The sequence below is a fragment of the Monodelphis domestica genome, chromosome 4, assembly GCF_027887165.1.
Source record: "Monodelphis domestica isolate mMonDom1 chromosome 4, mMonDom1.pri, whole genome shotgun sequence".
In the NCBI taxonomy this organism is placed as follows: Eukaryota; Metazoa; Chordata; class Mammalia; order Didelphimorphia; family Didelphidae; genus Monodelphis; species Monodelphis domestica.
Genome location: NC_077230.1, coordinates 290743044 through 290769032, shown reverse-complemented (window position 1 = coordinate 290769032; position 25989 = coordinate 290743044). Strand labels below are relative to the sequence as shown.

Genomic DNA, 25989 nt, shown 5'->3' with positions numbered 1-25989 from the left:
CTAGCCCATAGACATTTATCTACCCTCTTATATGACTAGCTGATTTGGCAACTAAAAATGCTGCACACCAAGTTCCAAACAACCAACTTAAGAACAAACCTTTGGAATATAACTTATTTACTATTTGGAAACTGCCTATATATTAATTTTTGTGTAGTAATGGATGAGGGGTTAGTCTATAGTCATCATTAGATGCCATAGAATGTATTTGAAAGACATTTCCATTTCTAGAGCAAAATGATTTTTTTAATGTGCAAGAGTGAGAAAATAATTATTAAAAACTTGCAAATATATTTGAGTTTTGAAGTATTTGTATGTTTAATAACTATAACCTGAAAGAAATTCAAAGATGAAAGATGGAGTCAGTCATCAAGTATTTGCTGAGCAACCAGTATGTGCCCAGCACTGTGCTAGGTTATCCTAGGAGATACAAAAAGTAAGTATAAAATATACTACCTGCCTTAAGAAATTTAGAATATAGTTGGAGAAGATAAATGAAATACATTAAACACATAGAATAGTCAGGTGACAAGCTATGATACAGACAGTAAGAACAGTTTAAAGAAGGGAAAAACTAACCTAATTTCTTATAAAATTATGACATTTTGCAAAAAGTGAAATACGACCATTTTTGTTGTCAATAGAGGTGAAGTATAGTCAGTTTCTAACTCATTCTTAAAAGGTTAGATACTTTTGTGATAATTTCATGTACATTAAGCTTCTATACAAAGAATACTTTGTTTTGCAACATTTATTATATCATGCGGCAGATGAATATTTAAGATTTACCTAAAAATGTTAACAGTACTGTTTATATAGTATAAATATGGTCTCTATAGCACTGTAGTAGATGTTTTGAAGCAGTTCTTGCATGACTGAAATAAAACCTAGACAGACTTTTGAAATGGATTTACATTGTTAAATATTTCTTTAAAATGAAAATGTAGTAGAGACAAAGGTAAATTCACAGGGAAGAGAAAATTATAAATAGTTGTAAAATTTTGTACAAATGAATGAATTTCTATGGATTGCAGTGCATTTGCTTTTCGTATCTTCACTGTTTACTTCTACTAAAGGAGCATCCATATACTCTTGATTGAACTTGATGACTAACTTTAGCAAGACTGTAGCCTAGGCATAGTTAGCATAATACAGATGACTGTCGTTATTGCTGTTTTTAGAAGGAGCAGTATGTCTGACTGGCTGGCATCTGTTTCTCTCTTTAAGACATAACATGCTGTAGACAGTTAAATTTTCAAAATGTAGGTAGCACTCAGTGAATAGTTAGTTTGGGGATATTTAAAATTATAACATGGCTTATGAAGTTAGTACATTAAAGGATAAAATAATATTTAATACTTTGTTTAAAAATAAACAGCAAGTGTGAGCTCTTGTTTGGAGAGGTGGACATGTAATTTGATAAAGAGAATTTATTTTTATGAATTGGCAGTGACTCTTTCTTACAGGTACATCGTAAAATCAGAGAAGATTCAGATATGGCACAAGATTCACTCCAGTGCCTAGCCCAGTTAGCCTCTCTTCATGGACCCATCTTTCCCGATGAAGGTTCACAAGTGGATTACCTGGCACATTTCATTGAGGGATTACTGAATACCATTAACGGGTATGTGTACTTATTTGCTTCTTCTAACATAATGTTGATTTTAAGTCCTTTTTTATTTTTATTTTTTCAGTTAGCAATGAAATAAGTAACAGGCAACTTTTTTCTTTTCTCATGACATTTTAAAGCATATCTGCATGGATGGCTAACATGAAATAGTTGCATTGATCTTTGAAAATGAGTAGATGGTTAGTGTGAATGAATCCTTTCCTCCTCAATAATAAATATATCTTTCATCTATAGAATCGAAATAGAAGACTCTGAAGCTGTGGGGATCTCCAGCATTATCAGCAATTTGATAACTGTGTTCCCTCGAAATATTTTAACTGCCATTCCAAATGAACTCTTCTCCTCTTTTGTTAACTGCCTCACACATCTCACTTGTTCTTTTGGGCGAAGTGCTGCATTGGAAGAAGTGGTGAGTAAATGACTCTAAAGTTTGGGGTTGCTACTTGGATTTTTCACTTGGAAGTCTATTATACTATGACAGTATTTTGGAAAATGAGGACATGTTTTAAATGAGGACTCAGTGGCTTTTAGCCTGCTTTGTTTTCATGCACAAATCTTTTGGCATGCAAGTTCTTTTATATTCCATGAATTCATTTACAAATTGACTTCTGAGATTCCACTTTGAAGCTAGATCAATAAATGGAAATGTAGGTTTTTAGAGCTTCAATTTTGAGATTATCTAGTATTTGATTAAATTTAATAAAATATTTGTACTTAAATGTTAGTACATTTCTCTCTAAAATTTTAGTAACCTACTGTTGCTTAATAGAGTTCTCAATTGTTGATTCAGAGTTCAGCTATGACTTTATGAAATGCTTCTAAATAGGTACTGGTTTGATAATATAAGGTAAAATACTTCTTTTTAGAAATATAAAGTATAGAATTATCTGAAAATAATACCACTATAACTGAGTTCCCTGCCATTAACATCCTATTCAGACTTGGATGCTGATCTCTTTAGATAGTAGGTTTAATGACAGCTTTTATGTTCAACTTATATTACACTTAAAAATATGCTAAATGTTAAGGATATTCTTGGGCATTTCCTCACTTTGTAATTAAACTAAGCAAGTTTAAATGAGTAGTTGATGCTGGATTTCATGAAACAGCATTTACAATTTAGTTGCTAAATTAATTCAATTTAATAATCATATAAGTAATTGGTATTTTCTCATTATTTTTACATAATTTCCTATTGCTTAAAATTAGCTTTTACTTTACAGTTTAGTGACTAGTAAACACTTTCATAAAAGCAAAAAAAGAAATTATATTGTGATTACATTAAATACCTAATGCTATACTTTTTTTAATTTGCCAAACTTTTTAAATGAGTTGCATTAATGAAACTGTCTCTTTTAACTGTTTTAATCATTCATGGCTTACTTTGGAGATCTGGGCATCTATTACATTTAACTTAGTGTCACTTAGAAATTATAAAAATAGTTAGAAGATAGCTTCCATATATATCAGATTTCTCCAAAGAACCAAGTTTCTATTTAAGTAATTATCCAGAATCCTACCAATAGTTTCCAGTGAGTACTTTTATCTTTTTTAAAAATGTATGAAGCCCTATCAAAATTCTAATAAACATGTCATTTTTTTCTGAGAGAAAAGGTACAAAGGAACTGATAATTCTTAATGGGATTACAGTATAAATGCTTTTAAAAATATGTCTATGGCACTTGGATATCTGAGGCAGAAAGATTATATGTTCAAAGTGGACATGGTGTGTAGTCTTAACTATTCAAATCCTGAACCTGTATCCTGTCCAAAATCTGTATTAGAGAAGTTTAGATTAGTGAGGTGTTAATATAATTAATATCCCTTACCTTGATTTTTGTTTTCCTATTCTGAAGTGCTTATTAATATAAACTAGGAGCTTATCTGCTTTTTATTTTCTAGATTTGACTTTTTAATAATACTCTTAAATTTTCTCAGTTTGAAGAAATTGGATTTCTTAATATATAAAATTTGAGACAGTTTACATATTTAATCTTCAAATTTGTCTGAATTGCAGAAAATATAAAAATTAGTGTATTATCTGGGTGGTCTTTGTCTTGCCTTACATTCTTATCTGACATAGGAATATTGAGGTTAAAGTACTAAAAGTTTATGGAAGGATGATCTTAGTGCTTTGGACCCTTTTTTTGTTTGTTTGTTTTTTGTTTAAAGTGTGTTGAGGGATAAAGGAGTGATAAGAAGTGCCCAGAGCTATGATGGTTTTTGAAGATGTATATCTTCTGGAACCAGCCTTGTTTAAGGCCTTGTAGTGCTATACAAATTGTTTGACTCATGATCAAATAATGTAATGTTATAGTAATCAGAAAATAAAATCTAAATGATATGATTGAGGTAGGAATGAAGACTATATCAGATTAGAAAGGAAGAGGAATACTGAGAGAATTACAAGTATTCCTTAGCAAGGCAACTGAATTTCTAGAACTCTGCTAAAACATGAATTATAAAACAGAAAGAATTTGGTGTTTCATCTTTTATTTTAATAGCATTTTGAGGGCCTCATGCACCCATTTTTTAAACTGTCTCTAACACTGGAAGGAAATATGAATAATATGCAGTCATTTCATATGACAGAATCCATGAAAAGCACAGATTTTTGAAGGGTAGAGGGAAGAACGGGCTCAGAAATTTATTTGCCTTTAATTTAACAAATTTGAAGAAAAACTTTATTGTCCAGTAAACATTGAGCTGTCCGTTTTAGGAACAGAAAAGGACTTAGATGTCAAAAGGTAATTTGAAATTTTATAGGCTTGTGAAAGAAAATGTGGAAGAAATCTCAAGTTCTGTTAAAACAAGACAAAATAATGTACCTCAGACTGTTGTTATGAGTATCATAGAAAATAAATTTATTCATCATACATTCATTAAGCATCTACTGTGTGCAATGTATTATGTATAAAATGTGTTGTGCTGAGATGAAAACTAAATAGTCCCTATGTCAAGCAGTTTGCATTCAGTTTGGGATACAACTTGTATGGAAGTTGATGGAGGGATAAGTCACTTGAGAATTCAGGGTGAAGGAATTAGGTTATATTTCATGGAGGAGGTCAGTACCTAATATGGATTGTGAAAGGCCTAAATGAAAGGGGAATTTATTCCAGGGCCAGGCATGGAGTTTGATTTGTGAGAATGCCTACAGGTAGGAGCCAGTCCTGTTTGACTAGAACATAGAAAGCAGGAAATAATTCCCAGAAAGTAGACAATCCAGATTATGGAAGTCTTTAAATATGAGATAGAAGGTTTTCTGTACTGGAAAGAATCAGGGACCACTAAAGGTTTTAGAATAAAGGAGTCAATTCCATGTCTTAGGAAGATAGCATTTCAAAAGCACCTTGAAAAACCTTAAAATAACATATTTGTCAGTTTTGAGTTTTATCTTTAAAATGAAAATCTTCATAATATACCACTCAGCATATGATGTTCTCTTGATGACCAAATCAGACAATCTATGTATAACACAGTGTAAATGGCAGGTAATATCTTTCAAGGAGAGGAAACAGATCTTTTATGTCCTCTGGAAATGGCTAGCTCTTTATTAGATACAGAGTAGGTATTTTATAAATACTTGTGCTACCTTATAAGATAGAATTATATATAGAAATCATCTTTGACTATAATATTTAAATCAGTCTGTGGGGGTTAAGCACATTGCTAGGCACTAGGAATACAAATTCAAAGAAATGAAAATAGTGTCTACTGTATTATATACTCTCCCTTTTATTCTCAGGGAGAAACCATAGATTCATTTATAAGCATATGTAAGACAAATATAAGAATAATAAATATAATGTAGTTTAATAGAGAAGGCATTTCCCTTTGTGGGGAGCATAAAGAAGTGCCTAAGCTTTGTCCTTTTTTTTTTTAAACAATTCCATCTTATAATTAATACTGTGTATTGGTATTGGTTCCAAGACAGAAGAATGGTAAGGATAGGCAATGGCCTAGAGTCACACAACTTGGAAGTGTTTGAGGCCATGTTCAAGCCTAGGACCTCCTGTCTCTAGGCTTAACTCTCAATCCACTGAGTCAACTAGCTGCCCCTGAGTCTTTATCTTCTCTGACTTTGTAGTAAATGGGAGCCAGAGTACTTGGGAGATGACCATCGTAAATGCCTGGAGTGTTATATGTAAAGGATGTAGAGAGGACCAGCTTGGCTGGATCTCAGATTGTAATAATGTATTATGGGTAGGGTAATAATGTATGGTGAGGCTTGATAGATTTGGGCCAATTTGTGAAATATTCTAAAAACTAAGCAGAATAATATTTGATCCTAGAAGCATTCGAGTTTATTGAGTAGGGGATTGAGATGGTCACCTCTGTGCTTTAGGAGAAGCACTTTGCCAACTGTATGGAGGGTAGATTGGAGTGGGTAAAGACTTGAAGGAAAGAGTCCAATTAGGAAACCATTGCAGTAATTCAGGTATAAGGTAGTGAGAACCACAGGTAATTTAGCCAGTTGTTAATTCATTAAACTTTGATTAAGCACCCTCTATGTGTTGAATACTATGATACACACACCAAGGAAGAGCCAGAATTTGGATAAGAGACAGTCCCTGTCTCCATACAGTTTACAGTTTAGAGGGGGAGAGATGAACATTCTTCAGTAACTCTAAGTAAGACATAGTAAGAATATTTTTGAAGTGCTGTGTAAGGTTCTTTGAATGGGAGAAAGGTCATTGCCATGAAAGCAGTTTGTCTTTCCACCTCCGTATTTTAATGTACCACTACATCATGCTCTCTGGTTTCTGTCCTCACCATATGAGGCTGCTCTGTACAGGCCATCAATCTCCTAATTACTAAATTCAGTGACCTTTTCTCAGTGTTTATCCTTTTTTTGACCTCTGCAGCATTTGATACTGTTGACCACCATATTTTTCAAAATACTCTTAGCCATCTGATGAAATGTTCTCTTCCTAGTAGGCTTCTTACCCCATATCCCCTTCCCTAAGGCTGAGGTGTGCCATAGGTCCTTGCCCTCGTTTATACCTTCTCTCTCTAATGTAGCTGCTCTTGTCATCTTCTCTAGATTAAATTAAATTATCATCTCCACCTATTATTATCATATCCTAATCTATGTCACTTTTGAGCTCCAGTATCTCTTCTCCAACTGCCTGCTACACATCTCCACTTGGACATTCCACAAGGCATCTCAGATTCAAAATGTATAAAACTGAACCAATTATCTTGTCTCCAAACCATCCCAACTTCCTAACTTCACTGTTTCTGCTTAGGGCACTATTGTTTGTCCGGACTTCCAGATTTGCAACCCATGAGGGGTCACTTTCTTTCCCTTCTTACCTACCTAATCCTTTGCCAGATCTTTAGATTCTGTCTCTACAATATCCCTTCCATCAGACCCTTTCTCTTTTCTCATACCACAAGCACAGTTTTATTCAGTCTCTCTTAACTTTTGCATAGACTGGCTAATCTTAGCTGATCTCCTTGTTACTTCTCTTCTCCTTTGTCCAGTACCCCTTTTACACAGTTGCCAAATTTATATTCAGTTACATTGTTACTTAAAGACTCTCCATTGGCTTCCTATTATCTGTAGGATAAAATGAAAACTCCTAATTGACCTTTAAAGTCCCTCATAATCATAATGATGAGATACTCTTTATACACTCTACATTCTAGCCAAACTGGTTATTTGGTATTTTCTGTGCATAATATTTCATTTCTTGCCTCTGTTCCTTTGCATTAAAGAGAATAGGATGAAAAGAGGCAAGAATTTATTAAGCACCTATAGGTCCCAAGCACTTTACATATTATCTTATTTGATTCCCTCAACAATCCTTAGAGATAACTGGTGCCATTTCTCCTATTTTACTTCAGTAAAATGAGGCAGACAGGGGTTAAGCGACTTGTCCAGGGTCACACAGCTAGTTTTAGTTTCTGAGTCTGTATTTGAACTTAGGTCTTCTGGCTCTAAGTCATTTATCCATAGCATCATTTAGTTGCAAGAACTGTCTCCCACCATTTGAAATACTCGGTCTTATCTCCTCTGCTTCTAGGAACTGCCAGGTCTCTTTTTCATAAGCCTTTCCTGATTTTTCTCAGTTGTTAGTGCTTCTTTCCTCAAATGTTAGTATTTCTTTTGCATATTGTACATCTCCAGTATCAAGAACTGTCTCTTTTTTTCTTTGTATCCCTAGCATATCTCTCTCAATGCATGACACAAAATGTATATGCTTAATTAAATGCTCATTGAATTGAATTGATTGTTCACACTTTAAGCATCATTATTTTCCTTTCAGTTTGCATTTCAAAAAATAGACACTATAATTTTTAATGTTTTTAGAAGCTTTGATCTAGTGGAAAAACAGATTTGATGTATGGTATTTTGGAAATATGTGAACTTTTTTCAGAAATATTTTGTATATCAAAGAAATATATGTATACTTAGTCTTAGTTTTTTTTAAAAGATAACAGTGATTTTAAGAACCTTTGGTTAAGAACTAAAGGCATTGATTATTGTTGATGGCTAGCTCTATAGCTTCTATTTTTGTAGCAGGACCAAATCTTTGGCTTAAAAAAGAATTATCTCTTCTTTGCCAGATTGTTCTTTTGGCAGCTACTGTTTTCTAATCATTTATGATGCATTATTCATGTTTACTTGAGGCTGCCTGAATTTTTCCTGCCAGTTAACTAACATTTTGGAAATCAAACTGTTATTTTTTATATAATTAATTTAAAGAGAGTTTGTTCAGCTTTTAAACAGAGTACAATAATATTCTTAAAATCTTTTAAGGGGGCAGCTGGGTGGCTCAGTGAATTGAGTCAGGCCTATAGATGGGAGGTCCTGGCCTCAAATCTAGCTGTGTGACCCTGGTCAAGTCACTTAACCCCCATTGTCTAGCTCTTACCACTCCTCTGCCTTAGAACCAATAGACAGTATTGATTCTAAGACAGAAAGTAAGGGTTTAAAAAAAATTTTTTTTTAAGAAAATAAAGTTTTACTGGTAACTTTTTACTTTTATATCACTTATTTCTCAATATTATCCTTCCCAAACCTTCTTCTATAGCCATCCCTAATAGCAAATAATTTTTTTAAACCTATACCTTCTGTCTTAGAATCAGTACTGTACTGTGGTTCTAAAGCAGAAGAGTGATAAGGACTAGGCAATGGGGGTTAAGTGACTTACCCAGGGCCACATAGCTAGGAAGTGTCTGAGGCCAGATTTGGCTCTCAATTCACGGAGCCACCTAACTTTCCCAAGATTTTTTTTTTTTAAAGTAAAGCAGCAAAACAAGCCAAAACATTGAAAAAGTTTTGACAAATGACATGTTTCAAACCCACAGTTCCCACTCACCTCTTAAGAAAAGAGGGAGGTACCTTCTCATTGTTCTTTTTTGAATCTAGCTTCATTAAGATTGTTTTACAATATTCAGATTAAGTTATTTTATCATTGTTTTTGACCATTTAGTGTTGTCATTGTGTATATTGTTCTCCTGGTTTTGCTTACTTCACTTTGCATTATTTCATGTAGGTCTTCCCATATTTCTCCATTTTCATCACATTCATCCTATAGTAATACTCAGTCTGGTAATCAATAAAGATTACTACTGGGGTAGGCATTGATAAGCACTGGGAATGCAAAAAGAATGAAAGGTAGTCCCTGACCTCAGGGAGCTTACAATTTAATGGGAGAGACTACCTGTAAGCAAATATACACAAAGAAAGCTATGCACATGATAAAGAAGAAATAAAGAGAGAGAGCACTGGAATTAAGAAATGGTAGGGGACACTTCCTGAAGAAGGTGGATTTTTAGCTGCGCATTAAAAGAAGGCAGAGAGGTCAGTAGTAATCAGATTGGAGGAGTGGAGAGCTTTCTAGGCATGAGGGATAGCCAGACAATGTCTGGAACTAAGGCTTATGTCACTGCATAGAAGATAACTTGTTGGGGATTGTAAAGTATAAGGAAATTATAAAGGTAGAAGGGGGCTGGTTTTATTAAAGGCTGTGAATGCCAAATAGCATTTTGTACTTGATTCTGAAAGCAATAGGAAGCCAGTAGAGCTTATTGAGTAGAGAAGTGATATAATTAAACCTGTATTTTAGGAAACTCACTAGTGGCTGAATAAAGAATGGATTAGAGAGGAGGAGAGACTTGAGGCAGGCAGACAGTGTTAAAGGCTTCAGAGAAGTCAAGGAAAATGATAATTGAGAAAAGGCCATTGGATTTGGCAACTAAGAGTTCATTATTAACTTTGAAGAAAAGTTTCACTGGAATGATAAGGTTAGAAGCAAGATAGGAGTTAAGAAGAGAGTGAGAGGAAAAATTATGGAGGTACCTCTTAACAGATGGCCTTTTTTCCCCTGAATGATATCTTTATTTTCCCATTTACATGTAATAAGACCCAAAGTCTCTTTTTCTCTCCCCTTCTTGGGGATGGTAAGCAATTTGAACAGGGTTATACATTTATTATGTAAATTATACTTCCATAATGGTCATTATTTTAAGAGAAGACTCATAAAAACAAAACTCCAAAATAAAACTAAATAATCTAATGTGAAAAATAGTATCTCAACAGATGACCTTTTTAAGGAATTTAGCTACAAAGGGCAGAAGACTGTAGCTGGGTATGGAAGGTTCAAATAAGACAGTAGCAAGGATAGAGGGTTTTTTCAGGATGGAGAGACATGAGTGTGTTTGTAGACAGTAGGGAATAAGCTAATAGAAAGGGAAAAGATTGAAAATAAGTGAAAGGGGGGTCACTTGTTTAACCATTCTCCATTCAGTGGATATTTAAAAATAATCTTAACATATTTACATATATCTAACTTCATTTTTGCTAATGTTCATATTGCTAGACTAATGTTTTTACCAGGTATAGTGTAGTGGAGATGTGGAGACACTGGCTACATAACTTTTTTATACTCATTATTCAGTGGAAAAGTCCAGGTTTATGGCATAAGTAGAAGAGAGGATGGAGCAGCTATAGGAAAAATAGACATTTTTATTGTTAGCTTAAACAATGAAGTATTTTGTGAAATATAGAATAGTTGAGTTTTTTTTAATGTTTATTAGAGAAACTACCATTTTTTGTCCTAATAGATCATCACCAGGGTTAGACACTGTAAAGATTAAAATTTTGCAGAGACTGAGGCAGGTAGAAATTAGTTTTTCTCTGCAAGGAGTATTATATTTTTAGAGGTTTATTAAAGGTTAAGGATTAAAGAAAATTACAGACTAAGAAAGCATGTGTCTAGGCCCAGAGAGGCCTAGACACAACCTCACCTACATTATCAAAAGAGATGCGTCTGCTTGGAAGCGACAACAGGAAAGAGAAGAGAGAGCCCCAGAAGCCTTTCCAATCAGGTTAAATACCCCATCTCGATCTCGGCCCAGGTGAGAATTCAGTGATATTACAAAGCATTCTGGGGAAGTGGAGCAGGGACTTCTGGGGATTGAAGTCCTGGATTCAGTCTCCATTTTTACAACACATAGTTATGTAGAAGTAAAAAGATGTCAGTCATAAAATCATAGAACTGAAAAAAACTGTAAAGATTAGGAGAATTTAGGTTTTTCTATATTGATTCTTATGGTTAGAAATTCTTAAGTGCACATCTCAAAAATGTTAAAACATACAATAATGGTTTGTTAGATTACTAAAATGCTATGAAGACTTGCATAAGAACTATTATTAAACATTCTAAATCAAGGTCAAGATGTTATTACTATGCTTAAAATATAATTTTTAGCAAAGGAAATTTGCATGATATAATTGTAATAACGTTTGCTATATGTATACTTGTACTGTGCAATATCATGTAATTTGTGTCATTCAGTAGAAGAATCATAATCTATTGCTCAGAACTAGATTTAAAAGTTTGAGGAAGGCATTTTTCTGGCATATGTAGATAGGAGTTAAAGTTTATAAAATCTCTGTTCTTGAATTATAATGGATTTGGAAAAGCTTGTTTTCAGGCATTTTACATTCTATATGTCCTTTCAGTGTTAGAATTATAGATTCAGTTGACTGAAGTCCAGAGCAGTAATTGTGAATTAGATTGGAGAAAGGCTTCAGATGACCCTTTTTTGATTGTGGATGTAAGGATGAGATGAGCTACCACACTATTGAATTTCCAGAACTCAAACTTCTACTTCTCCCAAATTTTTCTATCTAAATAAATATATATGCAAAATTATGTTATAGGAGAGTTTTATTCTTTTTTCTTTCTACTTTCAAGAGAACCCGGTTCTCTTAGAGCTTCAGATGTATCAGGCTTTTCAGCTTAGCCAGGAGACTTTCCTATCTATAAGACATTGTACATACTTTACCCCTTGCCTAATATTTACATTGTCTTAATCTCAACTTTATTAGATTTCCTAGTATCCTTTGATGTAAAATGAGCTAGAGAAGAAAATGGCAAACTTCTTCATTTTCTTGGCCAAGAAAATCCAAATGGGGTCACAAAGAATCAGAAGTAACTAAAACAAAACGGCAAAAGCTTCCCATAAAGCTTAGTGCAAATGGCATCTCCTATACAAGGCCTTTCCTATTGTACCTCCCCATCCTCCCTAAGCTGCTTTTACCATTCCTTCTCTCAAGATTACCTTAGATTAATTTGTAAATACTTAATTTGTATAGGTATCCTTCCCAATCAGTCAATAAACATTTATTGATCACCTGCTATAGTGTCAGGCATAGGGGTACAAAAGAGGCAAAGGAGAGCCCCTGCCCTCAAAGAATCTCCTTTAAAATGTACACATTTTGAGGTCAAAGACTATTTCACTTGTCTTTGTACTCACATCAGCTGGCACATAGTAGACTCCTACTAAATGTTGACACGGTTTCTGACAGTTTAGCAGATACATCACAACAGCTATATCACAGGTTTCATTTTTAACAATAGAGACAGCTCAGTTAAGCCACATTCATATAATTATATTGTGAAAGGGTCCATTATGAATCTAATCAAAAGTGAAATACAATAGGGTTAGGTCCAGCTTGCAAGCTGTTCACTTTAAAAATGTGAATGATTTCTGAGGTTCTTCTTAGTAGTGCCAGTGGTAAAAAAAGGTACTCTTACCAACAGCTTCTTTCCTTGTTCAGTTCTCATCTTTAGTGCTAATCTGCAGTTTGTGGCTCAGGAAAAGATTGTAGGTATTGGTTTTGATTACAACATATTTTTTAAATTCTCAAAAGGAATGAAAAGTCTCCTACGTGAAAAGTAGATTTTTTTTAAAAAATGTCTTTTGAAAATATCAGTTCAAATTATTGTTTTGGTTGTTGCTTTTTAAAAATTAATAAATATTGTAAAAGAAAGCCCTTTTTTAAAAGTTTCCCAGTTCTTTGTAAACTTGAAAGCACTATATAATTATCATTTCTTATGATGTCATTGTCCAAGGAAATTAATTACAGAAAGGACAGTTTATACAAATAGTCAGATTTAGATATTTGGAAAAGTATTTTATTATTATTTATTTTTATTCATTTATTATATTATTTATATCTAATATTATAAATAAAAATAATTATAAATAAATATTTATTATATTATTAATATTAATTTTTCATAGGTAGGTAAAGACAATATAATTAAAATGACAATCTTATCCAACCTACTTATTTAATGATGTCCCAATTAAATTACCAAAAAAATCATTTTATTGAACTAGAAGAAAAATATAAAATTGATTTGGATAGACAAAATGCCAAGAATATCAAAAGAAATCATGAAAATAAAAGTTAAGGAAGGTTTATCAGTATTGGATTTCAGACAAAATTCCAAAACAGTAATTGTCAAAAACTACCCAATACTGGCTTAGAAATAGAAAAGCAGATCAGTGGAACAGAATGAATATACAACAAGCAGTCTTGTAAGATTATAGTAACCTTGTATTTGACAAAGTTATAAAGTTCAAAGTTTTGGGAATAAGAATTCACTTTTTGATAAAAATTTTTATGAAAACTATAAAGCAGATTGGCAGAAGCTAGATATAAACCAATATCTTTTACTATTTACCAAGATTAGATCAAAATGGATACATGACCTTGGTATAAATGGAGATATTATAAACAAATTAGGAGAACAGGAAACATTAACTATTAGATTTGTGCATAGTAGAAGAATTTATGAATAAATAAGAAAGTATTATGAAATGTAAAGTAGATAATTTTGAATACATTAAATTTAAAAGCTTTTGTACATATAAAACTAATGTAACCAAGTTTAGAAATTAGGGGAAATTTTTTATAAAGTTTTTCAGATAGAGATCTTATATCTAGAATATATGGAGAATTTTGTCATATATGAGAACATGAGCCATGTCCCACTCAATAAATGGTCAAAAGATTTGAACATTTATTTTTTGGATAAAAAAAATCAAAGCACAGTAATATGACTATTAAAAAATATTCTAAATCATCAACTTGAGAAATGCAAATCAAAACAACTCTGAACTATCTCACACCTCTCAAATTGACTATAATGTTAAAAGAGAAAAATGACAAATATTGGAAGGGATGTGGAAAAATAAGGACACTATAAAAACACTGTTGGTGAACTTGAACTGATCCAGCCATTTTGGAGAAAAATCTGGAATCATGCTCCAAGAGTTATAAAACCGCGCATATCTCTTAAAACTGTTTTGATATTATTAATTTTATTTCCTAAGGTGATCAAGGAAAAGAACTTTTCTTTTCTAAAATATTTATAGCAGCTCTTTTTGTAGTGGCAAATGACTGGAATTGGAAGTGATGTCCATCAATTTGGGAATGGCTGAACAAGTAATATATGATTGATATGGAATACTCTGTGCCATAAGAAATGACAAATAAGTTGTTCATACAAAAAAAACCTGGGAATACTTCTATGAAGTGATGCAAAGTAAAATGGGCAGAACCAGGAGAACATTGTACATAGTAACAACAATAATTTATGATCATCAAATGAATGACTTAACTATTCTCAGCAAAGCAAGAATCCAGAACAACTCTAAAAGGATCCATGACACAATAGGATATCCACCATCATAGCCAGGAGTCTGAATACAAATTGAAACATACAATTCTTTATTTCCTCCACAAATTTCTAGTGTAAGCAATATGTGGCTTTGTTTAATAACATAACCAACTAGAGAAATATGTATTAAATGATAATATATGTACAACATTATACAAAAAAACACCTGCCTTCTTGGGGAGAGGGAGAGGTGGGAGGGAAGAATGAGGTGTTGATTTTTGGAAGCATTATTATAATACATATTAATAACATCATATGTATTATATTATCATTATGTTACATATTATATTAAAAGAAAAATTAATGATAAATATATTGAAATAAAATTAGTGATAAAAAACGCAATGGATTTTGATAATAACTATAGAACTTATAGCAGATTTGGAATATATTTCTTTTTTCTACTGTGAAATACTAATGGCATGAGAGCAGCTATGATGTACTTTACATTACTTCATATATGTAAAAAATATCTTTAAATAAATTAAAATGCAAATTGCTTATACACCAACTTTTCATGAAAAATGTCGGTGAAAATAACAGAAAACTACCTGTTGTATGAAACTTTGCTCAAGGGAAATGGTCGAAATTTATTTTGAAATTATTTGTTAGCATTGAAACATAGACACTAATATAATAATTAACTTCTGCCCACTTCTGGTCCTCCAACAGAGTAAAATGGGGCTTGAATCTTATAGAATTCGAAACCCTCCACCACACTCACTCTGACTGTATGCCTGGTGCTTCCCTGTATAACAACACAGAACATTTAGCCTGAGCCTCCCTACTCAGCTTTCTGCTCAGTCTAACAGATCTTCTGGTAATTGGCCAGGGGAGGTATACTACCACAGTTGCTACTGACCAGGGCCAGGTTCTTGTGAAAGAGAACACATACCACACACTCTTTCACCTATCTTAATACTTTTGTACTAACTGTAACCCATACTTGGAAAGTACTTCCTTTTCACCTTCACGTTGTACAATTTCTCTCTTTTAGACAAAAGCTCATGTAAGAAAGCAGTGTTTTTTTTGGGTGGGTAGGTGGAAGCAAGAAGGCCATTAAATAGACAAATAAGACAGCCTGCTAGGTGTTAAGAGATACAAATACAAGGAAGCAATACAGTTCCTGCCTTTAAGGAATTTACTTTCTAATGTAGGAAGATGATACATAAAGAGGAGCTAGATAGCTGGGGTAGGAGCAGAGGAAGGTGAATATTGTAGGCCAAGTTAGGAAGTGGCTAGGCTATAAAGTGGGGGGGGGGGAATGGGTAATTTTAGAGAGTCTAGAAAGGCAGACTGGGGTCAAATTATGAAGGGCATAAAATGTTCAAATACTAAGCAGAGGAAATTTTATTTGATTTTAAAACTAATGGGAAATCACTGAAGTGTGGCCAGATATGCACTTTTAGGGAAATTATTTTGGCAGCCATATGGAGTATGAAAGAGTAAGGAAGGATTTAAGGCCGACCAACCAGTAGGCTATTAATAGTTCAGGTTATCAGGGCCTAAGTAAGAGTTTCAACTTTGTAATCAGAGGGAAAGGAGTGGATATATATTATAAGAGATGCTGTGGAGGTAGAAACGGCAAAAATTGTCTATTGCTGTCATGTGTGGAATAATGTAGAGTAAGGAATAAAGGATAATAATAGCAAGGTTTTAAAGCTAGATAACTGAAAGGATCATGATGACCAAGAAATATTTTATAAAGAGAGATGTAGAAGCACCATCTACACAAAAGCTTTCTTGATTCCTTCTAGCTGCTAGTTTTTTCCCTTCTAAACTGTTGGTCAAACATTTGGTAAGATGAGCATACCCAAGATCATAAGGTACAGTTTTAGGAGCAGCTAGGGAGTGCAGTGGATATAGGACGCTTGGCCAGGAGTGAAGAAGACTCAAATTCAGCCTTGGGTCATTCTTAATTTTATAATTCTGGGCAAGTCATCCTCTGCCTACCTCGGTTTCCCTCATCTATAAAATAAGGATCATAACAGCATCTATCTCAAAGAATTTTTGTGAGGATCAACTGAGATAATATCTGTATAACTTTTTTTAGCACAATGTCTGGTCTAAAGTTATAATAAATGCTTATTCCTTTTCTCTTCCCTGTAAGGACCTTGAGAGATCCCCCACTTCAACCCCCTTATATAGATGAGAAACACTGAGGCCCACAGAAGTGAAATTACTTGTTTTTAAGAGCATACTATAGAAAGTTGGACAAAACAATTGCTAAGATTCCTTCTATCTCTAAATCTTTGTTGCTATTTTCATTACGTTTTATTGAAGGAAAAAAAGTAATTGCTGTGGGCTAATGCATTATCATGAAAGTAAGGCTCAGGCCCAGTTAGAATTTGTTTCATTTGTGGAACATAATGAAAGGTAACTGTGTGGTGTATTAGTGTCAGTTAAGGACTCAAGCCCTTTGATTTATGCCAGCTATGTGATCACCTAGTGATTTAACCTCTTGTTGCCCACTCAAGTTTTGAAAGACCAAGTTACTTAGAAATTACCAATTTGAAGTGTTTGATGTTCCAATTTGAAGGAGTTTCCACCCCACAAGTTCTTCTCATGAATAAAATCCAGAGTCTCAAAAATAGAACCAAAAAAGCAACTTCATCCCCATAATGACTGCTGATGGTGATATTCCAGACTGTTAATCTGATCTTTAGAATCCAGCATACTTGTTCTGTAGTAGAAGTCCTGATAGTTCATGATATTGTAGAATTTTAAAACTGAAAGGGACCTTAGATCAAAAAGTCCAAATTCTTCTACAGATGAGAAAACAGAAACCTAGAAAGTTTAAGTAATTTGCCACAAGATCACAGTAGTCAAGCTGGGATGAATTCTTTTTTTGGCAATTCTTCAACCATGTTGTTAACTGCTTGGGGATCTGTGAAGTAATAACTGACTCATTGTGCTGTGTCTAGAACCTTTCCTTTAATGCACGATTACATAATGTTAGGAATTTTTTTTTTGGCAAGTGAGGAGGGCAATTGGCACCAGTTCCTAAGACTCTTACCAAGGGATAAAATTGTTTTTGTTATACCCTTACTTGTAGGATCTTAATTTTTTTACTGATGTGGGTATTTGTTCCCTGCTGCAGATTGAAACCCTTCTTAACTTAGTTTTTCAAGAGTTGCTGTAGCAAAAAATTAATTACATGGCCAGCTTCTTTTGAATTAACTAACCTGATCTTCAGGAGACCACTCCTTCCCTCTCTTATCCTGTACTCAGTCTTTGAGTAGATATGGGTAGATATAATAACATAAGTTGAAAGAATTGCTCATTTCCACATTTGGCCTAGAATGGGATATTTTCTAAAATTCCAAACTTTAATGGGGCTAATAACATTGCTCTTAATTGTTTTTCCTGTAGCTTTAGAATGAGCTGAGGTAATCTCTTATCAAAGTATTTTACATTTTCTGATTCCTATAATAATGCTTTGACCCATCCATTCTGCCTTCCCTCTCTTTCAACCCCTACAAAAATGCCCACTTTCCACTGATTTTTCTTTGACTTTAATATATTTGATTCATTAATTTTATGTAGATGTATGTAGGAGAAAAAACTTTAAATGTACAAATAGAATAGATGGGGAATTCAAATACATGATAATTATGAGCAAATTACATAAAATTTAGTGGTGGTTTTCTCCATCTCATACTTTGATGATAGGACCATTGTAATGGTAAATCATTCTCAGTCTATTAAGAAGATATGGGGCAGGTCTTAGATAACCTCCTTATTTCTTATTTGTAAAGTATTTCTGCATATCAAAGACTTTCTACTTGGTTTACTCACTTCATTAATCAAATCCTTGAATTTAAAGATAGCAGACTTTTTCTGGGTATTAAATTACTAGTTTTTAAATAAATCCTTACTAGATCATTATAGTAACATTTTTAGGTTACAATGAATTAGGAAAGTTTACATGGCAAAAGAGCTATAAAGTAGACGATGTTAATTATTGGCACAGGACTAAGCCTTTAAAAAGATTTATGTGTATGTATGCACACAAATATGCAGATAGATACATATTTTATACACATTTGTGTAATATAAATGTCAGAGAAAGATCCTATTTTGGATATATTTAAGAGAATGGTTATTGAAATCACTTTGTTAAAGTATTAGAAAATATACTTAATTGATAAAGACATTGAAAGATTATTTTTCTGTTACATAGAACTTGTCCTCTTCTGTTCTCAAATGAGTTTTTTTTTTTTTAATTCAATGGGTTAAACTGACTTTACTTTCAGGTTCTGAGATTATAACATTTTGTTTGTGTATTTTAAATAACTATATTTTGCTGAGACTCACTATGCTGACTTTCTTTTTGCCATCTGAATCACAGTCATATAAAACAATTTTCCACTTTTCTCAAAAGTGTTGATTTAACTATTTGTATTTCTGTACTATTAGAATTACTAATACAAGGTGTCTGGAAAATCCTAACTTAAAATAATGCTAAATCTAGGAACACCCTAATTTCTTCTCACACACACACACACACACACACACACACACACACACCCTCTCTTACCTTCTGTCTTGGAATCAAAACACACACACACACACACACTCACTCACACTCACTCACACCCCCTCTCTCTTACCTTCTGTCTTGTAATCAATACTGTGTATTGGTTCCAAGGCAGAAGAGTGGTAAGGGCTAGGCGATGGGGGTGAAGTGACTTGCCCAGGGTCACACAGCTGGGAAGTGGCTGATTCTAAATTTGAACCTAGGACCTCCCATCACTAGGCCTGGCTCTCAATCCACTGAGCTACCCAGCTGTCCCATTCTTCATATATTTTAAAAAATAAAATAAACCGCATTTCTTTTTCTATGAAGTTTCTAAGATTGAGGGCTAAAGTTAAAAGATTTGGAGTATTTTATTTTATTTATTTATTTTTTAAATATATTTTATTTGGTCATTTCCAAGCATTATTCGTTAAAGACATAGATCATTTTCTTTTCCTCCCCCCCCACCCCTCATAGCCGACGCGTAAGTCCACTGGGCATTAGATGTTTTCTTGATTTGAAGATTTGGAGTATTTTAAAGGAATTTTTAAAATTTGGTTTGCTATTATGAAAATTAGTCCAATGGTCTAAGCTGTCACTAAGTCAGATGATCTATGCAACTTTTTTTATGGTTAGCTATGCTACCTTCAATTTTTACAATCTTTCCAGTTTTAGTTCTCTTATTTATTTAATGAATTTTTTTCCCTTACAGCTTGATAAAGATGATATGGTATACATGGAAGCATATGATAAATTGCTAGAGTCCTGGCTGACTTTGGTGCAAGATGACAAACATTTCCATAAAGGCTTCTTTACCCAGCATGCAGTTCAGGTCTTTAATTCCTACATTCAGTGCCACCTAGCTGCTCCAGATGGTACAAGGAATTTGGTATGGTCTTACTTTAACCCTTTAAATCCCTTTCAAATTACATTTCAATAAAAGTGAATGTCATTTGAGCTTCATAATAATGCTATTGAGTGAAGACTTCATATATTATGATGGCCCATTTTTTAGATGAGGGAAACTTGGAGAGGTCCATTGGCTTTCTAGAGATTACACAGCTAGAAAGTACTTAAGGTGGGTATAAACAGATCTTGATTTAGACCAACACTTCACCCATTATTACCACCTTGTTTCCTAGATAACAGGGCAAACTGTTTTTCAGTTAGAAGCAAAAATATCCTCCTGGCAAAAACTCTCAAGATTTAGATTTATTAAATGTCATCAGTACTGCTTTAAGCAATTCATCTTTTACTTTTATCAAATTGGGTAAAACCTCTTTGATCAGTCTTATGCATTGCTTACAAGGAAATCAGTCTCAATTTGGATATCAGATGGAGAAGGGAAAAGCCAATGTAGAGGAAAATATAGCAGTTTCTCCCCTTGGCATAGAGAAGAGGAAATCTTATAAAAAGGACTGTATTCCAAAAATCTTTTTTGGAAGAAGGTTGTTTGGGACCTGGAACATAATTTTTCAAAGAAGCAATTAATATTAATGGGTAATTAGTTTTCCAGTCTAGTTCAAGTTGCACTTCTGCTCTCCCATAGCCAAACTATAGAGACAATCTTAATTCATTTTCATTCTTGAGTTCTAAAAGCTGGCACAGGGGGGAGGAGGGAAGAAATTTTACAATAATTGTCTGTAGGTAAAGTTTTGAAGTTGGTGTTTGACATTCCTCTACCTGCATTTTTGTAAACTTTTCTTCTGCTTAGTTCCCCAATGAATTAAGACAAGACCTAAGATCCAAAATGAAGTCCTTTACCTTCTACCTGCTCTTTACCCTTTTCTCTCCGGTCATTATTTCCTATTCTTTTACTAGAAAAGATTTCATCTATATTTCAGAGGGAAAGCAGTTGAGTTCAGGAAGGATAAGGAATTATCAATTATTCATTCTTATTACTCCAATTTGTTCCCTAATTACTGGAATTTTAGACAATGTATTTAAATAAGATAAAATGAAAGTTTCCTGTGAGTATCAGGGATGACTTAGAACTAAAAAGTTATTTCAAGTCAGAAAAGGTGCTTGCTTGTTACTATTCAGATTTATGAATCATCTTTTAGTCAGACTCCCTGCTATTCCTTGATACTTAAATTAATATATTAACCTTTTTTTTCTTTTTTCTTTTAAGTTTGTGTGTGTTTGTTTTTGAACTGGCTCTTGTGGCAGCCGGGGTTTTGTTGTGGGAGCACCACTCCCAGAGAGGACAGTGATATAGCACCTATGTAAATACTTGCCTTCATCTTTACATCCCTCATAACTCCCATGTTCTTTCAGTAATACAGGTTAGATTTTTGGTGGTTTGGCGCATTATGTATGGAGGCAAAAATGAGCAGAATGACAACTATTGCCACTTCCTTCTTTTTCTACATTCTTTACCCTTGCAAGGTTAAGGGATTATTCTACTAGCTAAGTTAAGAGAGTGAACTCATTAGAGATCCTAAGCAATCCCTTTAACTGATTTAAAATCTTGCAAATTATATAATATGATAAGTAGATGTTTTATTAATTACATAACTATCTATCTATCAGTTTAATGGTACAATTCTTCAATCTTCTGTTCCCTTTAACCGTCTATGATAGACTGCCAATGGTGTAGCCTCACGTGAAGAAGAAGAAATAAGTGAACTTCAGGAAGATGACCGAGACCAGTTTTCCGATCAACTAGCCAGTGTAGGAATGCTAGGAAGAATTGCTGCAGAACACTGTATACCTCTTCTTACAAGGTACAAACAGTCCAAAGAAACCCCATGGAGAAAATGTTCTATGTTCAAAATGTCCTGGAGAGTACTTAAAGTATTTAAAGACTTTTAAACACCCCTACCCCGTATTCCAGCTCACTGGAACAAATGGACAGAAACATATTCATGGTTGCATACCTTGGCACATACTTTTGGAGCACAGGCACTACAGGATAGATGGCAGAAAAAGTGTGGAAAACATGGTACGAGAATGGTTTGACCCATATAAACACTTGGAATATTCTATTTTCAAATGTCCATTGTGAACTATGAGTCTTTGTAAAAATATTAGTTAATGCTATGTTACATATATAAATAAATTAAAGCAAAATTAATGAGTGATTTATAATTGAAATTTATTTTATATGTTTACTATAATCAGTTCCATTTATATTGAAAGAAAGATTACATTACTATAAATCTTTAATCACTGAATTTTCTAATGTTATTCATTATTTTCAGTTTATTAGAAGATAGAGTGACAAGGCTCCATGGTCAGTTACAAAGACACCAGCAGCAGCTACTTGCCTCACCTGGGTCAGGTGCCATTGACAACAAAGTGCTTGATGATTTATATGAAGATATTCACTGGCTTATTTTAGTTACAGGTAGGGTAAGGGTTCTTTTAAAAAATTGTCATTGAATTGCCAGCTGCTTAGTTTCAAGCCTAATAGAAGCTTTAAAAAGTGGTTATTAAAGTGCATTAGTATGCATAGAATATTGTGTACTATAATGGAAAGAGTGCTTATAGATGAGGCCTGAGTTTGAATTTCAGCTCTATCAAATACTAGCTCTTTGACTTGAATAAAACACTTAAACTATGTAAGCCTCAGTTTCCTCATCTGTAAAATGAAGATAATAATTGCAATACTTCCTCACTGGGTTATTGTGAAAGAGAAGCATCATTTTTATTTTAGTTTTAGGAAGAATTTTACTAGTTCCATTTACGTTTCATTATATACTATCTTTACTGTTAAGCTTTATTTGGGTTTTGTTTAGTATTTAAAAGTTTTCTCCTTTCTAGATGAAATGATTACTTTTAAAAAAAGAGAGATGGTGACAGAAATGGTGGCAAAATATTGCCTTCATTTGTCAGATGTTAAACAGGTTTGCAAAGCAGTATATCTACTTTGTCTCATAGTAGCAACCCAGTGGGGTAATTATTTGTATTATTGCTCCCATTTTATAAGTGAGGAAATTACCTAAAGTAAATGTGAAATAATGGAGTGTTGGATGTGGAGTAGTGAGACCCTGGGTTCTAATGTTATCTCTAATACTTGTTAGGTCTGTGAAGTCAAATTAACAGGCATTTATTAAATACCTACCAGGCATTCTGCTAAGCACTAGGGATACAAAGAAAGATAAAAAAAATACTTCCTGCTTTCAAGAAGCACATATTCTAATAACAGTCAGGGGGAGGTGGAGTACAATCTGCACTGTGACCATGGACTTAACCATTCCAAAGATCAGGTGACTTTGAGAATTAACTAAAGTTATAGAGGCATTGCCATTTACATTGATGGAGAATAATACATTAGTGGTGTCACAGTTTATTTTGATTCATTACTATTGACCTAGTAATAGACTACCTTTTCATATTACAAATCTAAATTTATTAATAAGCTAACCACGTATTTATATAATTATCAAGTATGATAGTGAAATTATTTCCTTTTTAGGGGATAATTTAAAATCTGATTTTATTCCGAAAATTGTAAAATATGAGAGAGAATAAAGTCTTTTCTAAGCCAGCTGTATAGTAATGTTTTCCATTGGCATGAACTTTTTATATGGTATAAAGACTTTAAGTAAAACTGTAATTTTTACAGATTTTCACTGTTCTTTTTAAAATGTCAATAAAAAGGCAGGTTCTAAAAGGTAAATTCTGATGGCTAAGAACTGTACATTCACCTTTTTCCCTCATTTTTTGAAACTGAAGGCTACCTCTTAGCTGATGATACTCAGGGAGAGACTCCGTTAATACCTCCAGAAGTAATGGACTATTCCATTAAGCAATCAACTGAAGTTGACATTAATACAACACTTCAGATCTTGGGATCTCCAGGAGAGAAGGCTTCTTCCATCCCAGGGTGCAACAGAACAGATTCTGTAATTAGGTAATACTAAATGTGTAGCTACATTCTTATAATTTCCACAATATATAAGCAATAAGTTGTCCAGTAAGTGACTGTAAGTACTTTTTATATTTAAATGAAAGAGGAAAAAATGTGAAGATTGTAAAGGCATTAGATATATAAAAAATAGTTTATTGAAGATATAGGTATTATGCATATTTAGGTAAGAGATACTAGTTATAGAAAAAAAAATTAAAGGGATGAGAGTTATAAAATTACTATGAACTTAATAAAATAGGATTAATTATAGAGTCTGTAGGGGAGGTATTATTAATGCGAAGCTGAAAAGGACTGGAGTGGGGAAATGAATATAATAGACTTTTTTACAATCAATAATAACTTAATAAGTTGAAGCTAGCATGCTTATAGTATTTCATAGAATTACAGAATCTCGGAGAATAGTAATTTCAGGGGTAATTTAGTTAATGCCTATCTGAGCAAGAATCCTTTTTTATATCATACCTTAAAATTGATCTTCCAGAGACACTTGAAGATTTTTGATAATGCATAATTCTTTATCTTATAAACCTGTTTAATTTTTGGAAAGCTCATAATTTTAAGTTTTTCTCTAAAGTCCTCATGTGTCTTTTAATTTCTGCCTATTACTACTACCAGTTCTTTCCTCAAGCCCAGTAGAACAAGTATAATGCTTTCCTGCTCTCTATCCCCCAGGATTCTCTCTCAGTTATTTCTAGTTCCGGGATGGCATGGCTTCACTCACCATCCATTGCTCTTTTCTCTTGTGTGCACTCTAGGTTGTCAGAATTCAGATGAATATTTAATAGATACAGGATTTTGTTGATGTGCAGATGTCTTTTCATTTGTGCAGATAGTGATTCCTCTAGACTCCTCATCCTGTGATGAGGGTCTTATCTCCATTTTTTTTCCTGCAGATTATTTACATAACATGCTAAGAGTCTTTACTCTAAATCTTTTTACATTTAGAGAATACCAGAATAATTAGCCCATTGCCTTTTCCAAGGATACATCTTTGGTGATATCTCTCATGTTAACTTTATGAGGGTCAATACTCCTACAGTGAGCCACCCACAGCTTTGAATCTTAGACAGTTATGTCTCAGGATTCCCAAATATTCCTAGGAACATATTTGGGTTAGATGTAAAAGATGGGTTTTTGTGTCAGAGGACACTTTGAAACCAACAAAATGCATCTTGCTGTTGCCCAGATACAATCTCCTTTTCTTCCTCCTATTCAGTTATATGTCCAATTGATTGTCCCATCTTCAGGCTTTCTAAGATATGGTTAATACACATGTAATATCTCTGTGTGTATATTTCATTATCTGTAATGTTGATGAATATAAATATACTAACTCAGTGGACTGACTCTATTAGAATCCAGCATACATAATGGGTATCTTTCATCCATTTTCTCTCATAATATGTATTGTTAAGGTTATCTCTATTATAAATCTTCTTGAAGAAGGCCTATAATCTGTGTCATGATGTAGTCAAGATGACTGAAACAAGGGCTTCACCATCTAAAGGGAATCTTCCATTTGGACCTTATCTAAGGCATATCATGGAGCATCCAAATACCTCTTGCAAGGATATTTCTTCCTGTTATATGCCTTGCTCAGTGTTAATATTCAGAGTAATAGAGTTATGGAGTAGCACTGTCTTCAGAGATTTTTATTTATCATAGCATCTAGGATAATCTGAACATATCTGTAGGAGGACACCCTTGTTTGAAGAAAGCCTTTAAGCTCTACTTTGCTCTACTGAGTCAGATGTTTTTGTGGTATTGAGCAGATCAATTGGACTTAGAGCCAGGGGTTCAAATCCTTCCTCAGAAAACATTTAGCTATATGACCCTAGTCTAGTTATCCAATCTCTCACTCACCTTCAGTTTCCTCATCGGCAAAATGGGAATAATTACTGTGTATTTATCTGACAGTGTTAGGTGTGAGGATCAAATGAAAATGTAAAATGCTTTGCAAACCATAAAGTGCTTT

The 25989-nt window shown here is 33.5% G+C and overlaps 1 protein-coding gene across 1 annotated transcript in view; it reads left to right on the top strand.

Moving 5' to 3' along the window:
• Positions 1 to 25989, top strand: part of XPO4 (exportin 4) — a 160366-nt gene that overhangs the window by 71935 nt on the left and 62442 nt on the right. The window contains exons 8-13 of the mRNA XM_001366403.4: positions 1467 to 1624; positions 1865 to 2039; positions 19851 to 20027; positions 21722 to 21864; positions 22342 to 22487; positions 23819 to 23996. Of these exons, the coding sequence (XP_001366440.1) occupies positions 1467 to 1624; positions 1865 to 2039; positions 19851 to 20027; positions 21722 to 21864; positions 22342 to 22487; positions 23819 to 23996 (977 nt within the window). The remainder of the gene's footprint in view (positions 1 to 1466; positions 1625 to 1864; positions 2040 to 19850; positions 20028 to 21721; positions 21865 to 22341; positions 22488 to 23818; positions 23997 to 25989) is intronic.